Genomic DNA, 22,496 nt, shown 5'->3' on the forward strand with positions numbered 1-22,496 from the left:
ACCTCTTTTTACACAAAAGTTAAAGATGTTTTCTCCCTTTTGCCCTACTCGTAACACATATTAGTCCCTAAAGCAAATGTTTTTAGCTGTGGACCACCTTGATCCTTCCAAACTGGGATTTTTCTCTGGTTCCTGTTCTCCACAGGGTCGTTTTACCAGCTCACTACAGCTCAGCAGCGCCCAGAGAAGGTGGTCTGGGTTCTGATACGGTTTCAGCCGTCACAGCCAGGGCGATGAGCTTATTTTAATAGATTCTTGGATCATTTTTTAAAAATTTCATTAGGCAGTAAGGAACTGGAATACCAGTTGCAATTACGTGCGGAGAAATGCTCTTATTATTCCACAATCCCATCCATATCTTTGAACGTAAACCTTATCTATAGTAGCACCTTTTAGATACAGTAGTACCTTCTTCCTTGGTGGATCCACTGGTGGATCAGAATGGGCAGACAAGGAGAAGGCGTAACTTTCAGATGTCAAACAACGGACTCCCAGACGTGCTGGGATGATCCGATCTTCTCCATATCTCCCGGTTGTCACGGTCACCTGCAGCCTGATCCACAACCGCGAGGACAGAGACATGACAGGACGTCAAGACTTACATTTTGTCTCTGGAGGACTGCAGTGATTCCTCCGTTGATGTGAGCCCAACAGGCGGTAACCTGGCCGCGTGTCAACCAAAATGCATGCTGGGAGTTTTGTGGCTTCCAAATGGCACCACAGCAGGCATTAATATGGAGTTGTTGTCACAAGCGCACAGACCCTAAATTTATACAATCGCCGATTTTTGGGTGTGATATTCAACGTCGGTTTCGGTTGGAGGAGCGGGAAGCACTTGAACGGGACGTTTAAGATCTGCTTTGATGGTTCCTCCCGCTGTTGTTGTTCAGAGCTGCATTTCTGTCTCCTGTTATTCGGGAGTTCGGATGCAAAGCGTGCACAAATATGTTTTGCAGTCGCACATGGCCATCGCCTCATCCTCGGCCCTTGAGATGACGCCAAAGCCTCCCCTCTCGTATAATTTACTCAAAGATTACATCAGCTCATAAAAGAGTTTAATGGCGTTCAAAGAGTGCTCACACTTCTGCCGTCTGTTTTATTGTTCTGTTGCTGGTGTGAGATCGCACGCAAAGAGACGGGCGGTGTTGTGATAATAAGGACGGCCTGGTCCGTGCTGCCCAAGCAGACACGTAACCCAAAGGTTTCACAGCACTCGTGGCAGCATAAGCATTATATATACTATAAGGAGGTGAGGAGAGGAGTGTATCAGACTGGCTGGTAGTGGTGCAGAGGCTTTAGAATCAATCTCTCTCTCTCTCTCTCTCTCACACACACACACACACACACGCACGCGCGCACACACACACACACACACACCAATGTGTTTTGTATCCACACAGAAAGATCCAATAACAGAGAGATAGAGAGTAGATTCTCTTTATTGATTTCAGGTATTGGTGCTCTTTGCGGTTTTATAGGCCTGCAGTCTTACCTTTTATGCTCCTTTGGTGTTCCCTTTATCTCCTCTGCTCCTTCCCTCGGTCCTCTTCTCTTCAGCCCTCAGAGATCAGATGCTTTCATTCATGGAGGTGTCAGTCACATACCAATTAGGGTTGTCCGCAGTTGCTAGTCAATACCAGGAACAAAACAAACATGTATAGAAATAAAGTTCATCACATTCGGTCGTCAAATCTAACAACCTCTGTCCGAGTCGCTGCCGTTTCATTGTTTGTACTTGTCTGGAGGTGCATCAGGGGCTGAGCTGCTGCGTGCTGATGTGTTGAAAATGTGTTAAATACGCTACAGCATTTATAATGATTGCTAAAAACTAAACAGCCAGTTAGCATGTGCTATCTGGCTAACAGGCTCTGACATGGACATGTGACGCTGGGGAGGACAGATGGCTCATCGCTGTTTTGCTGCATGAAAAACAGCAGCGTCTCAAGCTGTAATTGAACATTGAACAGGATTTTAGGTGCATTTTATCTTCAATAATCAAGTCATAGAAGAACAACTGTTTGCTAGCATGCTGCTGTCAAACCACAACGCTATGCTTACTATGCTTACTAAGTTGCGCCTGTGTGTGTTTCTGCTTGGTTGGTGATTTTCGTCAGCCTGGATTCCAAAATCAGCAACAGTTTTGATGTCAAACCTGCGAGGACTTACTGACAAACATATATTTAACTTATGAAACGATCAGATGATAATCGCTGCTGTGGATTATTCTTTTCCGCCACATGGCTGATTTAATCTTGTCTGCTAATGCTGTGAGTGCAGTTCAGATGTTGTAGTAGCGCCCAAATCCTATTATGGGTCTTCTTCATCTGTCGATTCATGTCCTCTTATCCTGATTCAAACATCAGAACCTTTAAACTAATGCGCCGATGTTCAGAACCTTTGCTACATGCTTCAAGAGGGCAAAAGACTTAAATGGGGTCCCGTTATGCTCCTCATGCGAGTCACAATATGTCAACAGCATCTCGGCTAAGTGCATCTGCTCTATGGGAAGCTTAGATCAAGGTTTGTTATAATGGACATAAGTTGATTTTCCCATCGGCTGACCAATCATGCGAGCCTTGGGGCGGATGAAAACACGCTAGAAGTGAAGTAATCAATGGCGTAGGCCCAGTGTTGACAAGGGCGTCCCTGCAAGCAAGTCTGAAATTGGACGAATGTTAGCCTGTGCACAAGCACAATCTTATCGCTTGTCAATAAAGTATGCCTCTCACGCAGCTGCATTTTAAGTTCAAGGCTGTTCTGAGCAGGAGGATCAGAGAGGTGCTTCCAGCTAAGGGTCTTGGTTGCGCTTTATTGACTCCAGTATGTTCTTTGTGCAGAAGGAGACCCAAAAAAGGCAACAAAATGATGTTTTATGTGATGTCCCACACTGAAGGGAGAGCAGAAAGCTTGGTTTGACAAAGAGAATATAGATCTTAGTGGGATTTTTCATTTTGGTCAAGCACTTTTCCACAATGGATGCAGGGAATCTGAATCTGATGGCTACTTGGTCAGTAGTGATCACATGTGACCGTCTAAGGGGAAGATTTAGTAGTTAATCTATGGTGAGATATCCCTTTGAAACAATAAAAAAAACCCACATCTGCCGGCGCGTTTCATTAACAGGAGAGAATGATGGAAAAATGCTAAATATTAACACACTTAGCTCTGATGCTAAAACAGGCAAAAACCATTCAAGGACAACATGACCACATGAGTGAGGGGCTGGCTGAGTTCAGACAGGATACAGTGCTTTTCTGACATCAGAGTCTTCATCTGCTGGCACTGTGTGTGTTTGTGTCTGTGAGTGTGTGTGTGTGTGTTGGAGAAAAAGAGAGAGAGAGAGATTATGCATGTTTAAGCCTCAGGCAGTGTGCGATTGTGATGACGCAGCTTTTGAACTGAAGTTGCCACTGTGCTGTGTGTGTTACACACTGTGATCAGTGTGTGTGTGCGGCCTCGCGTGTGTCTATGTGTGTGAGTGTACATGTTCGTTTGGGGAGGGAGGAGGGCCATCTGTCCAGTGTGTGTGATAATCCTGCCGTGATGAGACTGAAAGCAAGAGCATCACACACACACACACACACACACACACACACACACACACACCCTGAGGCAGTATCTGAAATATGCAAAGGACCTTTTTTTAATGACATCATTATGTCATAATGCATTGTTTATTTTTGCATTAGGATAGATGTTTGTTCTCTTCAGATGTGGAAGTTGTACACTGGAGATCCTTTTATTTCCTGGCTTCTTCTGTAGAGGCAACACATTTTCAAGTCATACCACACAACCAACACATTTATTTGGGAGGGACTACAATTATCAGGAGTCATCCCTTCTACTGATAAACACGCAGCGGCACGTCATACACTCACAATAATGATGGCGGATAAAGGAGGATTTGGGAATTTGGAGAGTTCATTTTGGGGGTGTTTGAGAGAGACTCTTTAACCCAACACACCGGAGGAACGTTTAAGGGTGTTTCCCTGGTTGGGTGTAGACCAAAAAAGTTGAATTTTGTGATGGTGCTATTGCAGAACAATATTTTTTTTATTATTTATTCATGCTTGGACACTGCTGTGTGCAGTAACATGGATTCAGAATCAGATTATCAGCATAAAGCAGCTGATGTTTACAAGAAAGGTAGGGTGGGGGTTAGGGTTCTGGTCAGGGTGGAACAGTTTGGATTCCCCCCTCATTCACTGTTCCTTCCACTCTTCCTCTCCTTGGTTCATCATCTGATCACACTTGGTTTCTCTGCGTCTCTCCCAGTGGGCGCATCAACGTGCATTCTTCTCCTGCAGTCCACCCATAAAAAGATGCATCCCCCCGGCTTCTAAACTGAATGATTTCATCAGTAAAACATGTGCTGGCTCTGTTCCCCCTGTGTCATATATTTTTTTTACTGTGTGTTGTACAGCATGGGCAGATTATGGTGTTGTGTTTGGGCGTCTGTGCCGTGTTCTGTTCAAGCCTTAACCCTCTTTGATTTAGTTGTTCTTTTCTGTGTGATCAGACCCCTGGCTTGGGCAGGAAATGTGTGTATGTGTGTGTGTGTGTGTGAGAGAGAGAGAGAGAGAGAATGTGAGAGTGGGGGAGGAGAGAGGACCTACAAATATGCCTGGAGCAGGAGAGCATTTTGCCTGCAAATTAGCAACATTTTTATTTTTATCATGTAACTTTCAGCCTCCCAAGGGTGTTTTTCCTCTTTCCTGTTTCTTCACACCTGTTGTTATTACTTTGAAAGGAAAACTATCTGAACTCTGGTCCTGCTGGATGGTTCTAGACATTTCTAATGGCCAGGCACGTTCCGCCTCCTGATCCTAATCAGTGTAATATTCTTACTTCCATTATTGTTGTGTTTGAGCATTTCCATACGCAAAAGCTGGCTGCACTTACAGCAGTTCATTATGTTGCACATCGTCGATGTGTCAGAAATGAAACCCAGTTTAGGTCGATGCTGGCCGACCCTCCAAATGTGTCGTTAAATGGAAGATCTGGTGGAAGATCTGATGTGGCTCCCAAATTAGTTCAATCAGGGACGCGTGGATGTTTACGTCTTAATAATTAAATAACGCCTCAGAGTTAGTTTTTTCATTTATCTTGCGTAGTTTCTGTCTTTGCGATCCATCCTTTTTTACGTGAGGGATTCTTGATAAGGCTCCCCTTTCATGTTTCAAGATTCAAAGGGCCTCATTTAAACAAAATCTAAATGCCTGTCATGAAATCCCACAAGGGGTGAAACCACCTCAGTGTGACCTCTTATCTCACGCTAGAGTGTTGTGTTGTTGGTGTGGATCGGAGCAGATTGTGTTCTGGTGGTTTGGGTGTGTGTAGTCAGAGGTTGCGGGAACTTGCCGCACGCCGTCATTATACAATGGACAGAATGACAACGTGTGATTTTGGTCAGTATAGAAGTGCTTCCACACCCCAGCAGCTTTATGCACGTGGCCCTGAGCTGAGTCACGTGTGGTTTGCATTAAATCACCCCCACCCACACACACACACACACACACACACACACACACACACAACTGTGAGACTGCTGGACAACACACTGTATAATCAGTCTGTGGTCTGCCTGGGTTGGGTGCAAACCGGGTGATAATCCAGTAGCCTGTTGTCAAGCCGTAATAAAGGCTCCGTTATGCACATGTGCACCGGAGCTGTGCCAGGACACAGGAGAAAGAATAGGCTCTATCTCCATTTGTACATGAAATTAATCCTCATGTCGGCCGTCTGACCTCATCAGCTTCAGTTCAAAGACCTGCTGAGGAATCCTGCATTCCCGCGGGAGAACTCATTAAGGTTTTTTGTGTAACTTCTTTGGGGTAAACACACTGTTTATTATGTCTGGTTTATAATGACCAGCGCTGTGACAGTTCCAGCTTTAAGCCTTTAGACCATAAATCGGGGCTTTTACTGTGCACGTACAACCAACTGTCCACATTAATCTGAAGTTGGAGGAGTGCTGATAGTCAAACTCTTCCAGTTTCCCTCCAGGGTTGTTTAGCAATCTACACCTGCTGCAAAACTGCATCCATATTTGCCCATGAACAGATAAACACTGAGGATGTACATAAGCCCCCTAATAATAACACAGTCTGCAGCGCAGTTTATAGTGGAAAAAGACTTTTTTCCCCTCTGTGGTGTGTTTAATCCTTCTCGGTTGGTGTGGAGCAGGGCTGCAGTTCTAAAACGTTTGAAGATCTCCACAGAAGATGTTTCTTTGTTCTCAGTTTGAACTCAGCCACCGAAGGACGCGAGACCGACTCAAACACAAGAGGAAGAATATCCGAATATGACTTTCGCTTCCCGCTGAGACGGCCGGGAGTGAGAGGATCAGCTCATGTGTATGGATGCTCACATCGATATTCAGCCTGCTGTGGGTTTGTGTGTGACAGGCTGTGCAAACATGCATACATGCATGTGTCTCTCTCTCTTCATCTTCTCTCCTCTTTCTCACGCACTTGCCTTCTTTTTTCTGCTTAACCGCCATTTTCAGACTGATCCCCCCCCCCACACACTCACACTAATCGTCATTTCTGATTTATGTATTTTAATTACTTTGTCTAACTGCCTGGCTGAGCTGCAGGAACATTTCCCACCTTTTTTTTCCTTGGTCTTGTTTTCCAGGGTTTTCTTTTAGTCAATTCTTCAGAATGAGCTATGATTCTATTACGTTTTAACCTTATTTGACTTGCAGAACTCATATGGTGTGTGTGCGTGTGTGTGTGTGTGTGTGTGTGTGTGTGTGTGTGTGTGTGTGTGTGTGTGTGTGCGTAAAAGAGATATTGAAGTGGCAATGAGTGATGCACTGGGGTGGAAGTCATTGGACCATGACGATACTGTAGGTGATAGAGACCCAGTAACATCAATCACATATGCTCTCTCTCTCTCTCTCTTGCTCTCTCTCTCCCTCTCTCTCTCTCCCTCTCTCTCACTGTCTGTCTACCTCGCTCTCATTCCCAGGAACCTGCGCTCTCACCTTGTTATTCCCAGTAGAAGAGCTTTTCTTGATTTTTAATAAAGGATATCTGCAGAGAAGGTCAAGGTTATTCAATTGTTGGTCATTCATCTTCTCCTTTTGCTCTCCCTTGATACACACACACACACACATACACGCACGCGCACACACACACCCTGTGGAATAAATGTACAAAAACCACACTGCGCGGATCTCTTAATCTTAACTATAGTCTCCAGCTCTGGGACCCCTGTGTGCACGTGTGCGTGCTGGTTGGTGTGAACAATCCTGCCGTCATCTGCAGGTTGTCTGGTTATCCATCTCTGGTTTATGTAGCTCTGCTCTTATCTGGGATGTATTTCAGGTTAGTGGTGTTCACACCTGTCAGATACTGTTTTATCAGTACATTTGAGCTGAACGCAGGCGCAAGCGGTGTTGAATTATGATCTTTGGGCGGGATCCCATTGAGGGGGCGGTTTGTTCCCAGCAGCGCCGCGCGTTTGCAGCTCCTCGTGCAGTGAAAAAAAAAGAAAAAAAAAAGATTCAAATTCAAACAAACTCGTTTATTTCCACGTTTCCCCCCAGATTTCACTGAATGCATCGCGGGTCGTGCACGTTCACGAAGCATTTGTTGGTGAAGGTGAGCAAAAGTCCAGGCGAAACTCCAGCAGACGGCTGGGAAGCGAATTCCATTGTGCTGTGCGTACCTGTCAGCTACTCCCTAACACGTGAACCCATTCCTCGCTGTTTTGTTCTGCACGTGGTCGTCTGCTCGGGGAGCGGTGTTTTTCTTGGAGGAACTTCAAGCGGTAATGTTCAGATGTGAGGCAGAACATTTTTGAGAGGAGAAGTCATCATTTGGACACCCTCCGCCCTTAAAACAAACCCGTGTCTGATAATGCTGGTGCGTGGTGCATCGGGGGGTTCTGGTTACTATTACATGGCTCAGGGAATGAGAACAGTCTGTTGGAAGCCCTCCGCAGTCAGTTAATCACAAGCAAATGTGTGTTTCTTGCCGTGAGGTCACTCCCAGCTGACTCAGGCCTCTGCGGTTTGTTTGCATTCTACACGACGCGCCGCTGTGTCGAGTTCTTGTCAGGACAGTCTAACTTTGGCTGCTTCTCAAACCACTCTTGTTCTTTAAAATCGGCCGACACCGTGTTTACATTTTTAAAATTAAACTTGTTAAACCTGCTAAAGCCCACACGGAGCTGAGACATAACAACGCATTCCTTTTATATTATGAACGATAAATTTATTTTCTGATGACTGAACAAAAAATGAATGCGAAAAAGCCCTTTGGCGAATGCGCCTTGAAGCGGTTTTGTGCCAACACGATATTTGTTTCATTAGAATTATGAACAAAGCTCTTGTTGTGTTCCCATGGATCGAGGCTGATGCAGCAGTTAAAACAGTACCAAAAAAAAGTTCATTTGCACATTTAAATGGTTTAACATGCCCTTTTGATGCTCTCCAAATCCCTCCATGGTCTGTTTGGGTTATTTAATCTGGGAAATGACATAGAATAATATATTTTTAATGCTCTGCTCAGGGACTCTCGTCACTGTCATCCTACATTCAACATTAATTAAACATGTCTTGTTACTGTTTTCTAGTCCTTTTAGTTTCCAACTGTGCATAATTCACAAGCATTGGAATTAAATTGCCAGCTTCTGTAGCTGCCCGTCTAATTAAAAATATTAGCGATCATTCCTGGTAGCGAGTATTTTTCAACAGCACTTTGCTCTTTCCCACCATTTGTCTGAGGTGGGTGCATCTGTCTTCTGCGCTCCATCAATTATTTACTCAAAGCAAATGAATATTTCATCAAGTGCTGGACTCCTTCCTCTTACCTCCATAACCTGGTGATGTCTCTCTTTTCTTTTCTTTTCTTTTCTTTTCTTTTCTTTTCTTTTCTTTTCTTTTCTTTTCTTTTCTTTTCTTTTTTTCTTTTCTTTTCTTTTCTTTTCTTTTCTTCTCTGTCTCTTATTCTTCCTTCACCTCTCTCACCCTCTTCTGCTAGATGTTGTTTCCGAGTGGATATTTATGTATTGAATGTGTGTCTGCTGTTTGTGAACGCACCCTGATTCACTTCCATTGGGGCCATTAAAAGAGATGATGTTGGCCTCGTGCTCTGTTACCTGTGGTCCTGGGTCACTGTTTATGGCTCAGGTGTATTTTGTGCACGTGCATGTTTGTGTTTGTGAGTACCCCTGCAGCAGGTGTTCTTGCAGGAGATTATTTGATTTATTTGATTCGATCATTATTCTACTGTAAAGTCTGTATGGAGAGCTTCTCCAAGGATTTCCACCATTTGAAAAACTGCGAGTTTATGAATGCCATTATTGAAATTACTAGAGTAGGAAGGTGTCTTGAAGGTGTCTAGTTGGTAGAATGTTTTACATTCCACTTGGAGGCTCATTGGGGATAATTAGGCTCTGTTTAGCTGGGACCACTGTTTTCTGGTAGCCGCCATCGCTGGCTTCTGGTAATAACCACTGGCATCAATTATAAATGAGGAACTTTTTATGTATGTACACACATTGATGTCTATGAAAAATGGAGGAAGTGAGAGCTTTGTGAACATGAAACCAGAGCAGCCTGATAGTCGTGTGGCTGCAGAGATCTCTGGTGTGTTTGGGTCAAATGTTCTGATTTGCAGCTGAACCACATGAGCACTTGGCTGGGGTTTCCTCCTGATTTTAGCCAGGGCGTAAAAACCCAATGACGTTTATTTTTCTGCTGAATCGTCCTTATGGGCCTTATCTACTCAAACATCACGGCAGGAATCTTTGGTATTCATGTGTCACCACAGCGAGGATTCAAGTGGGTTTTGATCAACATCATCAATCATCATCATCAATCATCGTGCCGTTATCATTTTAGTCAGGCCCTATCGCACCGTGACACCGTGGTTTTTTTCCCCTTCTAATCTGGGATTAAAGTGGGAGGATGGAGCCGTGATCACCAGGGGCTGATTGCAGAAGCAGATATGGAGCTAGTGAGAAGTGAGGGAAATGAGTGATTTCTCAGAGTTGGAGAAGAATACAACTAATGAGCAGTGTCAGACCTTCATCGGGTCAGTGTTTCTGTTACTGGCAGAATTTTTATGCAGAAAACAGATTTTAGAAGAGGGAGGCAGCACATTTGTCCTGACCCCCACCCCACCCCCCACCCTTCATGCCGTGACTGATGGCAGCGACTGTGTTTTTGTGTCTCCCAGTGTCTCCCACATGATCAGAACTGCACAGTGCCTCTTAGCTGCCCCCTGGTGGTAGGTTGCAGCCCCACTCTTGTCTGCCATTTGTTTACCTTGTCTGCTCCTTCTCAATCAATCTCAATCTTCTCCCTGCCCGTCAGCACGATCCGGCACACCTGTTTGAACCCCAGGGGTTTAAACCCCTGCCTGGCACTCTCTCACTCTGCCAGACTGTGTTGTGCTCATGCCTGACTTTCCAGCATTGTTTCTCGGCCTGATTTTGCGGTATTGACCTTGTCTGTTCCCCACCAGCCCGGCCCGTCCCCGTCTTGGTAAATTGCCTTCTCTTCTGTTTGATCAAGCCTCTGCCGGCTCCCTGCCCGTTATCGTCTGCCTGAGTTTTCCACGTTCTTGGACATATTCTCTGTGGATTATCGTTCTGGGGAATTACTTCCCGGATTACTTGGATGCTGTATCTCGTTATGAACTGGAACTGCTTTCTGATAAATTAAGATCTCTTGCTAAGTGCTCCTCTGTTGTTTGTGTGCTGCATCTGGGTCCTGTTTCTACTCATGACATACCTCTAGACTAGAGAACACGAGAACGGTTCCAGTAAGCTTAATTACATTTTCTAATATTCCTTTTCATTTGAAAGTCCATCTTCTGCATCCTGTACTGGGGCGAGGGGCAGGTGGGGTACATCTTGGATAAATCACCAGGGGCAGGGCCGAAACAAATAAACCCACAACCATTCAGACCCAAGGACAACTTAGGGTGTCTTTGGACCGTGGGAGGAAGCGAGCGTGCCTGGCGACAGGCCCGGGAAGAACATGCAAACCCAACAAAGAAAAGCCCCCGGCCCCCAGGGAGCTTCAAACCCAGAACCTTCGTACTGTGAGGTCCCTTGTCTTCACAATGCAGTAAAACTGTGTCTCTTGTCTGTCAGCCCCCTGTTGCAGGCTCACACAATGAGCACACACACACTCAAATCGGCTGATGCAGTGTGGGTCTGTCCATCCTGAGGCAGCCTGTGACATCGTCCAACATCTGACGCGGTTGTGATTGTCCAATTGTGTGCGCGTGCAAGTCCTCTTCTTCACCTTTTTCCACGTAGGCGGCAGTAAAATGAGATTACATTGACTGGCAGGTGTGGCCAGTGACACACACACACACACACACACACACACACACACACACACACACACTCGTCATTGTTATTACATTTTCGAATGCATATATTATGTGGGAATTACTATGGCAACTGTAATCTTACCTTGACGTGTGTGGGAAGTCATGTTTCTGCTCCTGACAGCATTATTGTGGTTCTTCCTCTTGTCTGTTCTTCACGGCCGCTGAAATCTCTATTTACATATGTGCAATTCTCAAACTGTTTATTGTTTTGAATATTGCATCAGAGGGACAGGGAGAGTTCAAAACCCCCATGAAGTTACGTTTCTCAGAAAGAGAAATCACAGATGTGATGACCAGCTAAATTTCTGTCTTCCTGCAGGTTAACCGACCTGTCGGGCTCCCTGACAGATGGACCAGTAAACTACAAGTACAAGACCAAATGCACCTGGCTAATCGAAGGATAGTAAGTATTTGTGATTTTTCCATTTTTACCAGTGAATTTCTATTTGTATAGCTGATCTACAGAGTCCAGAAAACAAGACTGTCTTTGAAAGCACCATGCAGATAACTATGACTACATGCGACCACATCTTTCAATAAAATATGCTTTTTTAAATTCTGCATTTCAGAGTGTATAATAGTTTATTCACGCTGCTTTTACAAAGATTGGTGGCTTTCTGTATTTCAGTGAAGTAATTCTAGTCTGAATATGGGATTTCTGGCATCTCTTTGTTCTTGCAGTGCCCGAACTAACTCAACATGAAATGCCTGTCAGCCTGCTATTTTCTGTCTGGTTTAATTCCTGTGAGCTGCTTTCGATTGATTTCACACCACTTTAACGGCGAAAGCTGAAGTTGTTACCTTGGAGGCCTCCATTCAGCACGGGGTCGGGGAGATTGCAATTTCAAAATTGACGAGCGGGGACAGAGAAATGCTGCAATTTCCACGTGAAAGAAAAAAAGGGAAACAGAGATGGTGGAACTCAAGTGCAAGGGCATTTTGAAATGAAAACAGCGCTAAGGTCGCCCACTTGTCAGTCATAAACTATGTCATCGAGTATGAAGGTCCTTTGTATCCACCAGATGTGGGTCTGTTCACTCTGTGCCCGCTCTCCTGCAGCCCTAATGCCGTGCTGAGGCTGCGCTTCAGCCACTTCGCCACAGAGTGCAGCTGGGACCACATGTACGTCTACGACGGAGACTCCATTTACTCCCCGCTGATCGCTGTCTTCAGGTGAGCGCCGGCTTTTCTGATGAGGACACCTGCAGGAGGGGGATGTATGGAAATGACTCGGGCGGGCTTCAGCACGCCGTCGTGAGTGCCAGCAAATGTGCTCTCCTGGAAATGAATGATGCCTCAATAGTAACCCCCAACTACAGCAACAACATTCCTGCTGCGGTTTCTGGAGCTTTTTCTATTAACAATGTAGCTGGCACGGACAAAAAAATCATTAAAAACACAATAGCAAAATAATTTAAGCACTCTCTGTTTAATTGAGGCTTATCTTGTGCTCAGAGATATGAAGGAACTAATTTTGTTTTTACCGGCTGAGAATACAAAGGCAGGATTATTACCTACACTATATAATCTTTCTTCATCCATTATACGTGTATAGTCAAGGAAGGGGGGGTATGTGGTTTAGATTGATGATGCATCGGCTGCGGTTCATTTACTGAACGACGGGACAGCCAAATGGGAAACCGCAAACAAATGAAATGAAAAGCACTTTGACTGCCCACCTTGGTTCATAGCACTCATCTACACATTCAAAAATTTAGTTCCTTTTTAGCTCAGCGCATTCTCAAAGAAAACGTGAGCACAGGTCACCTGATGTTTGCTTTTTTCCTCTCTTCCTGTGTCTCAGTGGTTTGATAGTGCCTGAATCCAGGAGAAACGAGACTGTCCCAGAGGTGGTCACATCGTCCGGCTATGCTCTGCTCCACTTCTTCAGTGACGCCGCGTACAACCTGACCGGCTTTAACATCGCCTACTCGTACGTCTACAACTTTTGATTGCTCTATAGCTCTGGCTGCCGTTCCCACTAATATGAACCTCTCTCAGAGAGGACTGTGACGGTAACCTGGGTCAGAGGGAAGACCAAGTGGAACTAACTCATTTGGAGCTGTGTCAATACTCTGATTGTATCAGTAGGATGGATGCGTTCTTCCATATTTTATTTAAACATTCAGACCTTAAATCAGAGTCCTCAAATCATCCATAGAGAACGTCACACTGTGTGGTGGCTCAACTGCTGTGCTCATCATGGGGGGCCTCTGAATCCTGGTAGGTTGAACGCTGGGGAAGAGCGAAGACAGGTACAGCCACACGGCCTTCAGGCTTTCCAGCACACAACGCAGATCCAGCACGAACAAGCAGTGGTTGTCATGACAACTCATGTCATGGTGGAGCAGAGTTTTTCCCCCTAAATGAACGGTGATTTTTCTGTCTCTGACTCCTCTTCCCCATCAAGAAATGCTGTTTAAATGTCTTCATTATTTAGATTTTACGTGATTTGGTCTTTATCTTTGCACCTTATTCTTTGCCTCTGGTGTTATCTTATACCTCATGAGGTTGCAATTTCCTTAATCATTGATAACTACACTTATGTTCACCCTTTGTCCCAAAGGAAAGAAGGCTTCACTCCATAGTGGCCACCTGAAATAGGCATCTGTGGGTTATTATTATGGGTTATGGAAGTAATGGATTTCCTAAAATTCTGCAGCTTTAGTAGCGAAAGAGAGTCAAATAGTGAAACTGTGCCCCCGGTCTGCTTTTTCCAGTGAGAGATAAACAGATAGAGATAAACAGGTTCAGTGTTGGGATACATTTGATCTCTTCTCAAATGCTTCATCAACTATAAATGGGAAAATATTCCACTGCGTCTGATCCCCTCACATGAAGAGACTCAGTTATTTTGTCCCCAGTGGACAAAGGGAGATGAATGGAGACCAATTAAGCCCAGTGGAGTGTCCACGTTCTCCCATAGAAGAACCTTCCTGATGTCCTCTACGACTGTGTCTCCCTCAGGATCAACTCTTGTCCCAACAATTGCTCAGGCCACGGACGGTGCAGTCCGGCAAATTCGGCCTCTGGTCGGGTTTACTGTGAGTGTGACGATTACTGGAAAGGAGAAGCCTGCAACATTCCATACTGCAAGAATAACTGTGGCAGCCCAGATCATGGCTATTGTGATCTGACTGGTGAGAAGCTCTGTGTCTGCAATGATAGCTGGCAAGGTAAGAGATTTAATTAATCAAGGAACTTGAACAACCTCCAATTTGTATATTTTTCGAGTAGGGACTTTATTAACATGTCATGTGTAATATTCTTAAGTACTGTTCATCCCATCATAACTAAAAATCAACAATTCTGTTTCCTCTCTTATCCACCTATAACGTTCCAAAATATGACTACAGATTTTTAAGTAATACAATAAATAAATACGGATTGCACTAATTCTCGCCATAGACATAAGTAAACCGATGAAACACTGCCCTCTTGTGTACAGATGGCGTAAGTATTTTGAAAGGAAACCCCTTTTTCTTCACGACAGCTGGATTCTACCTTTAACACTTTATCATGCTGGTCCCAATAATTTCCTACCTCTTTGCTGCATTTGTGTTTTTTGCAAAATATCTGCTCGACAGCCAGTACTACTAAAAACAGATCAATACCAAAACAACATACTATTCTTATACTTTTATGGTTCCTGATACCATCTCACCAGGTCAGAATTAACTGTTTAATGTTGTCACGCCTTCTCTGTCTGTCTCAGGCCCAGACTGCTCTCTATCTGTTCCCTCTACTGAGGCTTTCTGGGTGCTCCCCAGTGTCAAACCATCAGCTCAGTCTTCAGGTCGGGCGTCCCACCAGGCTCTGGTGCACTCTGGTCTGATGTGGGTGGTGGGAGGTTACTCCTTCAACTACTCTAACTACCACATGGTCCTCAAGTAAGCTGCGCTTAAATTTGCAATGGTGTTTCATACTTTATTCATCCGGGGATGGGGGGGAAAGGTTACTTGCACCATGCTGCAAAAGTCTCTGCTGTATGGCTGAATAAACTTTAAAACCCTGCGGAGGTTCAAAAACATGTCTTACACAGATGGTTCCTTCAGGGCACTGTTGATACAGACGTAAGAAATAATTAAAAAGGGAGATAAAAGCGAATGCACTGCTGCGATGATTTGCATTGTTGATATTTATTTTTTCCTTCCAGCTATAACCTTGACACCAGTACGTGGGACGCGGTTCCCACCAGCAGCGGCCCCCTCTACAGATACGGTCACTCGCTGACTCTGTACCAGGTAAACATCAACAACTACTGCTGCGAACCTTCAAAGACACTGAAGGGAAGACACTTCACATAACGGAACACAAAAACAACACCAATTACACACAGCCGGTTGTGCGGGTGTTGATTATTATAAACTCACCTTTGCACCTCACTTCTCCATATGCATGGAAAGACTCGCCCACGCTAATTAAAATACTATGGAAAATCCATAAATCTGGGATTATTTTGATGTTGTTTACTACATATATTTGCTTTATCAGACGGAAACAGCGAAACGTCTAAGTAGTGTCGAGAAAATCATAATTATCTGCTTAAATTTGTTTGAAAGGTTTTGTTCATTTATAAACTCCAGTAAAACTTTTTTTTTATAATAATCCCGACATGCAAAGGCAAACTTCACCGCCTGTCTTCTCTCCTGAAGGATGACATCTTCATGTTTGGTGGAAAGCTGGAGGTGACGTCAGCCAACGTGACGGATGAACTGTGGGTCTTTAACATCCCCGGACGTGCCTGGTCCCTGCAGAAACCCTCTCTGCCCCCTCCGTACGCCGTGGAGGGGCACACCTCCCACGTGGTGGAGCTGCCCGGCGGCGACCCGGTGATGCTGACCTTCTTTGGCTACTCACCAATTTACAGCTACATCAACAAAGTTCAGGAGTACAACATCAGTGAGTCCACCTGCTGACGCCGCCGTTTCTCTGCGGGTGTGTCTTTAATTCCTTTTTATTGACAGGAGTCGAACACGGGGGACTGGAGTTTATTGATCCGGGAACTTTAATCTTCATGCATCGTTTTAATAAACACTCGCTGCGTTTCCATTGGTATCTTTTCCGACTTCTAGTTTTATGTAGAGGATGGACCAGTCGAACCGAGTGGTTAGGCGATTAAAGGTGTGTTTCCTCAGGAGAGATAAGGGTTTGTTTGCCAGTTGCATTATGCAATTATCCACAATTGATCAGGATCATCAGTACATAAGTCATTTATCTATATAGGTAAATATGTGTGGAACAAAAATGTAATATTGTTTGTCCTGCCCAAACATTTAATTATCAGGAGTTGAATTTCTTTAGAATCCTGACATTTTCATGAGACAGTTGTAAGATGAACTAAATTGAACTGTTTTGTTATAGTTCTAAGGCCATATTGCTGCAGTTTTCCCTGGCGCTTCAACGTGCAACTGTTTGACCACTAGATGGCGGTGTCGCACGGCGTTGTTTACCAGTTGAAATTATACCTCGACACGTGCGCATTCACGCGCGCATTGGAGTCATTAAAAAGGTGGTCGGCTTGTCTGGGAAAAGGGAAATGATGATAAATGTGCTCTCCTCATTCTCCTCCACACCGTTCCCCTTTTCATTATCAGGCTCATTTCCATCCCTCTTTTCTCTCTTTTTCACCTCTCTCACCTCTTCCTGTCTTCCCACCTGACCCTCTCAGTAATCGGTGCACCTCGCTTCCCCTCGGTCCCCTACTCATCTGTCCGTCTGTTTCATCCTCCCCTCCACCCCCGTCTCGCTCTCTCTTTGTCGCTTTCACTGTCAAAGCTCAAGTCTTCGCTGAGCGCCATTAAAGTCGGTTCAACCAGGAACGGAACAAAGGGGCAGAATTTTATAAGACGGGGGGGGGAGAAAGGGTTTGACGGCCACTTGGCAAAGTAAGTTCACAGCAATTAGCTGCGGGAGATGAAATAAGATTTGACCTTCCGTTTTCTCATCTGGTCGTCATGGCTGCACCTCCTATTATTTCTTTCTGTGCTCTCATCAAGAGTTTTAACACCCAATAATAGATTTGAAAAATATCAAAAGAATGAGAAGGATCCTCATATTTCATTACATTTCTTCATCTTTGTTCAGTGCTACGTCTGTGTTTTGATGTCTGCGTTTAATTTAATGGACTTGATGTTTTTGAATTCAGCTGTCGCACATTTATATGTCGCGCCCTCGCTGAGCCCTTCTTTTCCCAGGATATCAGTTTATTATATTTTCTTTTTTGCAAGATGGTCTTACTTGACATTTACATCAGTGTAAAACAAATACACATTTACAGGGTTTTTTTTGTATCCGTGGGGTCCGTCTGGTTTATTTTCTCGCCATTCTCTCGGGGTTACCGTTCCAGATGACGGGCACCTTTTCCCCGGCTTTTAAAGTTCCAAAGCTTTGTTTGTTATCTTTCTTCTTTATTGCTCAAATGATGTAATCCCAGAGTGTTTTTTAATAAAAACTTTTATGCACCCAAGTTAATGTGCATGCAGCATATTGGTCTAATAAAGGGCTGCAATAAAGGGCTGCTTTTAAATTCAATAAACTGTAATATCCTCTGGACTATCTCTTTTTCCTCACTTCTCACCTCCAGGAGTTCGTTGTTTTGTTTCCCCCATAAAAGCAGCCAGTGCACTTTACAGGTTTTTTACAGGTTTTTGCAGCAGTAGTCAGGGCATCTCGCTGTCTTTCAGGGACAAACTCCTGGCAGGTTGTGTCCCCCGGAGGCGCGGTGGTCCAGGGAGGTTACGGCCACAGCAGCGTGTACGACGAGGCCAGCGGCTGCGTGTTTGTGCACGGGGGGTACAAGGCCCTGGGCAGCAACAAATACGGCCTGGTGGATCACATGTATCGATACCACGTTCACACCAAAACGTGGTGAGTCAACTGTAAAGATACTCTTCCGTCTTTGTTGGATAATTCAAAATTCTTTGCGCACACTTTGTCTTTGTCCACTGTTAAAATTGCCAATTTCAACAACATAATTACTCCAGGAGGGGAAGCGGCGGCGTCGGCATCTTGGTTCCCCTTTCATCACAGTCTGAGCACTTAGATGCTGTTTTAAAGTGTTACTGGGATCAATTTGGGCAAATGGAAGCTAAGGGTTAAGTAGGGAGACGGCTCTGGTCCTGGTCCTGGCCCTGGTCCTGGTCTGGAGGCTCCAGAAGCCCCTGCAGGAGGGCAAACTGTTGATCAGGGTGGGAGGAAACTTTAAGGATGCTGTGAGCTGGACACAGGCAGTGCTTCCTCTGGACGTTCTCATTGGTTGGGAGTTGATTCTCTGTGACCTGCTGAATCAGCGTCCTCAGGAAAAAGATGCGCTGCTGAGGCTTTTGGACAGGCTGGAGGCCATGGTGGACCAGGAGAGGTCCTTTGAGATGTAGATGTCATGTTCATGTTCAACAGCTAATTTTGAATCCATGTACAGGCCTGCAGTTATTGGTGGTGAGGGAGTAGAGGAGCAGACTGAGCACACAGCCCTTTGGTGCACCTGTGAGGAGAGGGATGGTGAAGGATCAGGTGTGTCCTGACCTGCTGAGGTCTATTGGTCAGGACAACTTTTGTCAAAGTTATTTCTCCCATGATGCTCTGGTGCAATCCAGATAAACCTGCGAATCTAATAATGATGTTCACGATTTTTACTGTTATGCTATGTAGCCAATCAACGATGGTCATTAAAACATGAAAAGACCTCGATGTCCTCAAAAACACATCTTGGTTTTGATCATTTTTGTCTTTCACGTGTGTATATTCATATATATATATATAAGACAGCGCATTTGCACTGGTTCATGAGCTTTAGAAATGCGAGATGAAGGAAAGAATGGGAGGATATAACAGGAGGCCTGACCCTGGCAGGGGTCATGAGTCAGGCTCTCCTCTCCACATACATTCACATGTAACTCACACGCATAACCCACACATTCTGCAGCCTCTCGCTTTCCACATGGAATTTCCTGCCAGAGTCTGTTGGCATTTGTGCTGGTGGACTTTTGAACTCAGACATGGCTATGTTTACTTGTACACTTGCTTGCAAATTAAAGACATCTAGAAGATCCATAAACACTCAAAAATGAAAGAACCGGTTGTGTGTTTATGGATTCGTTTCCACAGCTGGTCTCCACAGTGAGGTCAAGAGGTCACACACAGCTGACCGAGACCTCCTACAATGTCTTTATTTGTGTTTACGTTAGCATGTGCCGAGTCCTCAATTGAGCAGTTGGGCTTGTGTCACACACCCTGACAGCTGCCGGCGGTCCCACCGAGTGGCACCGACAGGTGAGTGCTGAGGACCGTCTGGATGTCTCGCAGGGCTGACGCTGTTTTTCTCTCCTCTCCATTTCTGCATTCCTGTTCTCGCATTCGCGTGCAGGTGGATCCTCGCAGAGAGCGGCTCGGCCCGGTACCTCCACTCTGCGGCGCTGCTGAGCGGCACGGTGCTGGTCTTCGGCGGTAATACTCACAACGACACCTCTCAGAGCAACGGCGCCAAGTGCTTTTCTGCTGACTTCCTGGCGTACGATATCGGTGAGAACAGGTTTCAGTGGAGCATCACTCGTAGGACATAGTGTATGACCATACCGGGCTGTTTGGTTGTTTTGAGTCCTGTTTATGTAACTGTTATTCTTCAAAGTGTCTGTATGTGTTTGCACGCGTCCTTACGCCACACAAAACACACCGCCAACTAGTGGCCCGAAATGGGAACTACACCGTTTTCAACACCTCGTTTTTTCCATCTGGATGATGTTATTTTTCTGACAAAATGGGAAAAACCGGTGTAAACAGGGCCTTGAGCATGGCATCATGGGTTAATGGAACAGAACAAAGAAACACACTACTGGCCTTCGCTGTCCCCAAACTGGGCAATTTGATGAGTCACATGTTTAATATCATGTAACTCATATGAAATATGTGCTGTTGCCCACATTGAATGAGAAGGCTCTTTAAGCTGATTTAATTGTCATTATTATATCGATATATTTACACGGCCTCGCATCCATATTGACATTTGAGGGGACTAAGACATACCGTACATTATTGGACCTGTATTATCTGATTCCAGTTGGTGGTGGTGTTGCACTGTTGAGGTGCCAACAAGTATTAAATCAGAAGAACATTCAGAGAATCTGGATTTTATTGCTTCAAACCATCCACCTCTTCCCCCTTTCGGGGGCCATCCTTCTTGTCACTGTTTACGATAAATGATATAATAAAGGGGGGGGATATCAGCAATATTGTGAGATCAAGCAACAATTGTGAGGACGTGGATGGAATATGAGAGTAAGGTGCTGATGAAAAGAGAGGGATGAACACAGGGCAGGAGAGAAATAAAAAGGAAATGAAGGAGGGATTTAGGGAGTGGAAAGGAGGAGAGCTGCATAAAAAGGCAATAAACAACAAAGTCCCACCAACATTAATGCTCACAACAAATGTGTGTTTGCAGCTCACCTCTGTGCAAATGAAACCTCGTCATCCTAAATCACATCTCCATCATAGCTGTGGGTCTGCAGGACTTTGGTGTCTGCCAGACACCTCTGCAAAACCATCACTCAACACGTTGGGAGAAGAAACTGATCCGCCATTTCTTTCTTCCTGTAGCTTTTATTGACAGCGTCAGAGATTAATTGTGTGGTTAAAACTGTCTTGGAAAGTTTGGCTGGACTCGGTTTGATTTTATTCCTACTAGACATTTTAGTCCTCGTTTCTGGTTGAGCTGGACGCAGCTGAAGCGCTGCCCTGCGTGAACCATGCTCCAATTGGATAATTGTGCAAGGTTTTCATGCTTTAAAGGCAGTAAATCTGGTGTAAATGATTTCATTTACAAACCTCAGCCTTTTAACATCTGACAGGAAACTTTAAAACTTAACTTTTACTTGAGCTTTTCAGTCTGCAGGAACAAACAAACTTTAGAGTAGTTTCCTCCAAACTCATCCAACACATTTCTACAAATGCTCCTCTCTCATCAGATAGATTGTCTCATCAATTGAAGAATATTTCATCCTTATTTGCTCCTTTGCTTCAATGTTCATGCTCCTTGTGTGTGTGTGTGGGGGGCTACTAAGCTCTAATTTGTTTTTGTTTGCGTGCTAACCTTGGTCGTGGGGGACACACTGTTATGAGCTGCTTCTGCTTCTCCGCTGCCTCGCATTAGATGCAGGTTGACACGCCGAGCACTTTTCATTTGGAGTTAATTCTCTGGCTCCCCCTGCAGCTCTCCCATCCTCTCCTGAACCTGCCACCCTCACACTTCTAATTTGATTTGGGGGCAGAATGAACTCTGATTAACTGATTAAAAATGGAGTCCTCCCTACATTGACATACCGCAGGCTGTAACACACACACACACACACACGTACGCGCGTGCGCACAGAGTAGCCCAGAGCTGATGGGGAGCTGATACGGGAGTTGCGATATTGTTGTAGGAAGAGGCACGGGCTGTTGTTAAAATATCCTCCTACCCTCCTTCACCTGACCATCTTCATCAAGCGTTTGATTAGCGCAGATCAGATCAGATCAAATTAAACTGTCAGTCATGCCAGGTCGCTCGCTCCTGGACTCCCCGATTCTGCTCTCGGCACCATGATGCATTATTAACATAGAACTTCTCATATCCTGGGAGGAAATTAAAATCTGTGTTGATATGTCTTCCAGTGTGCAGTGCGGTGTGAGGTTTTGTCACTGATTGAAATCTTTTGATTTTGCAGGTTACTTGTGTGTGTGTGTGTGTGTGTGGGGGGGGGGGGTTACTGTAGAGATCAGGAGTCACTGATGCTGTAAAATATACAGATTTTTGAAAATTATTATTCAAAAGTAAATGTTTTCGCTATGGATTGGTTGCAGTTTAGTTTTGGAGACCTGGATGTGGACCCAGATCATGCTGGAGGGAGGACGGTCTGGGGGACCCCGCTTAAATCACTGCTCCTCTAACATGAGCCCAGATAAGCACACAGGATGGAATAATTCTGTACTCTTCCTATAGAATGTATACACGCATAATACAGTGAGAGAGCAGAAGTGTAAAGTCACATGGCAGCAGTTTGTCTCACAGCCTGAGTGACTGAGCAGATGTGCCACTTTGAATTAGCGCCTCAGAAATTCTACACAATACAGCGATAATAACATTGCGAGAAATTTCTATTGCAC

The 22,496-nt window shown here is 44.8% G+C and overlaps 1 protein-coding gene across 5 annotated transcripts in view; it reads left to right on the plus strand.

Moving 5' to 3' along the window:
* The window catches only part of LOC130533528 (attractin-like protein 1), a 35,301-nt gene that overhangs the window by 1,485 nt on the left and 11,320 nt on the right, over window positions 1-22,496 (plus strand). For 4 of the 5 annotated variants that reach the window (XM_057047023.1, XM_057047025.1, XM_057047021.1 and 1 more), the window contains exons 2-10: window positions 11,680-11,763; window positions 12,420-12,533; window positions 13,165-13,293; window positions 14,328-14,536; window positions 15,076-15,250; window positions 15,517-15,604; window positions 16,016-16,262; window positions 18,047-18,230; window positions 19,726-19,880. In XM_057047023.1, the coding sequence (XP_056903003.1) occupies window positions 11,680-11,763; window positions 12,420-12,533; window positions 13,165-13,293; window positions 14,328-14,536; window positions 15,076-15,250; window positions 15,517-15,604; window positions 16,016-16,262; window positions 18,047-18,230; window positions 19,726-19,880 (1,385 nt within the window). Of the gene's footprint in view, window positions 1-11,679; window positions 11,764-12,382; window positions 12,534-13,164; window positions 13,294-14,327; window positions 14,537-15,075; window positions 15,251-15,516; window positions 15,605-16,015; window positions 16,263-18,046; window positions 18,231-19,725; window positions 19,881-22,496 lie in introns of those variants that run through there. The other variant, XM_057047026.1, reaches the window with a different exon arrangement.

Source organism: Takifugu flavidus, chromosome 11 (assembly GCF_003711565.1).
Source record: "Takifugu flavidus isolate HTHZ2018 chromosome 11, ASM371156v2, whole genome shotgun sequence".
In the NCBI taxonomy this organism is placed as follows: Eukaryota; Metazoa; Chordata; class Actinopteri; order Tetraodontiformes; family Tetraodontidae; genus Takifugu; species Takifugu flavidus.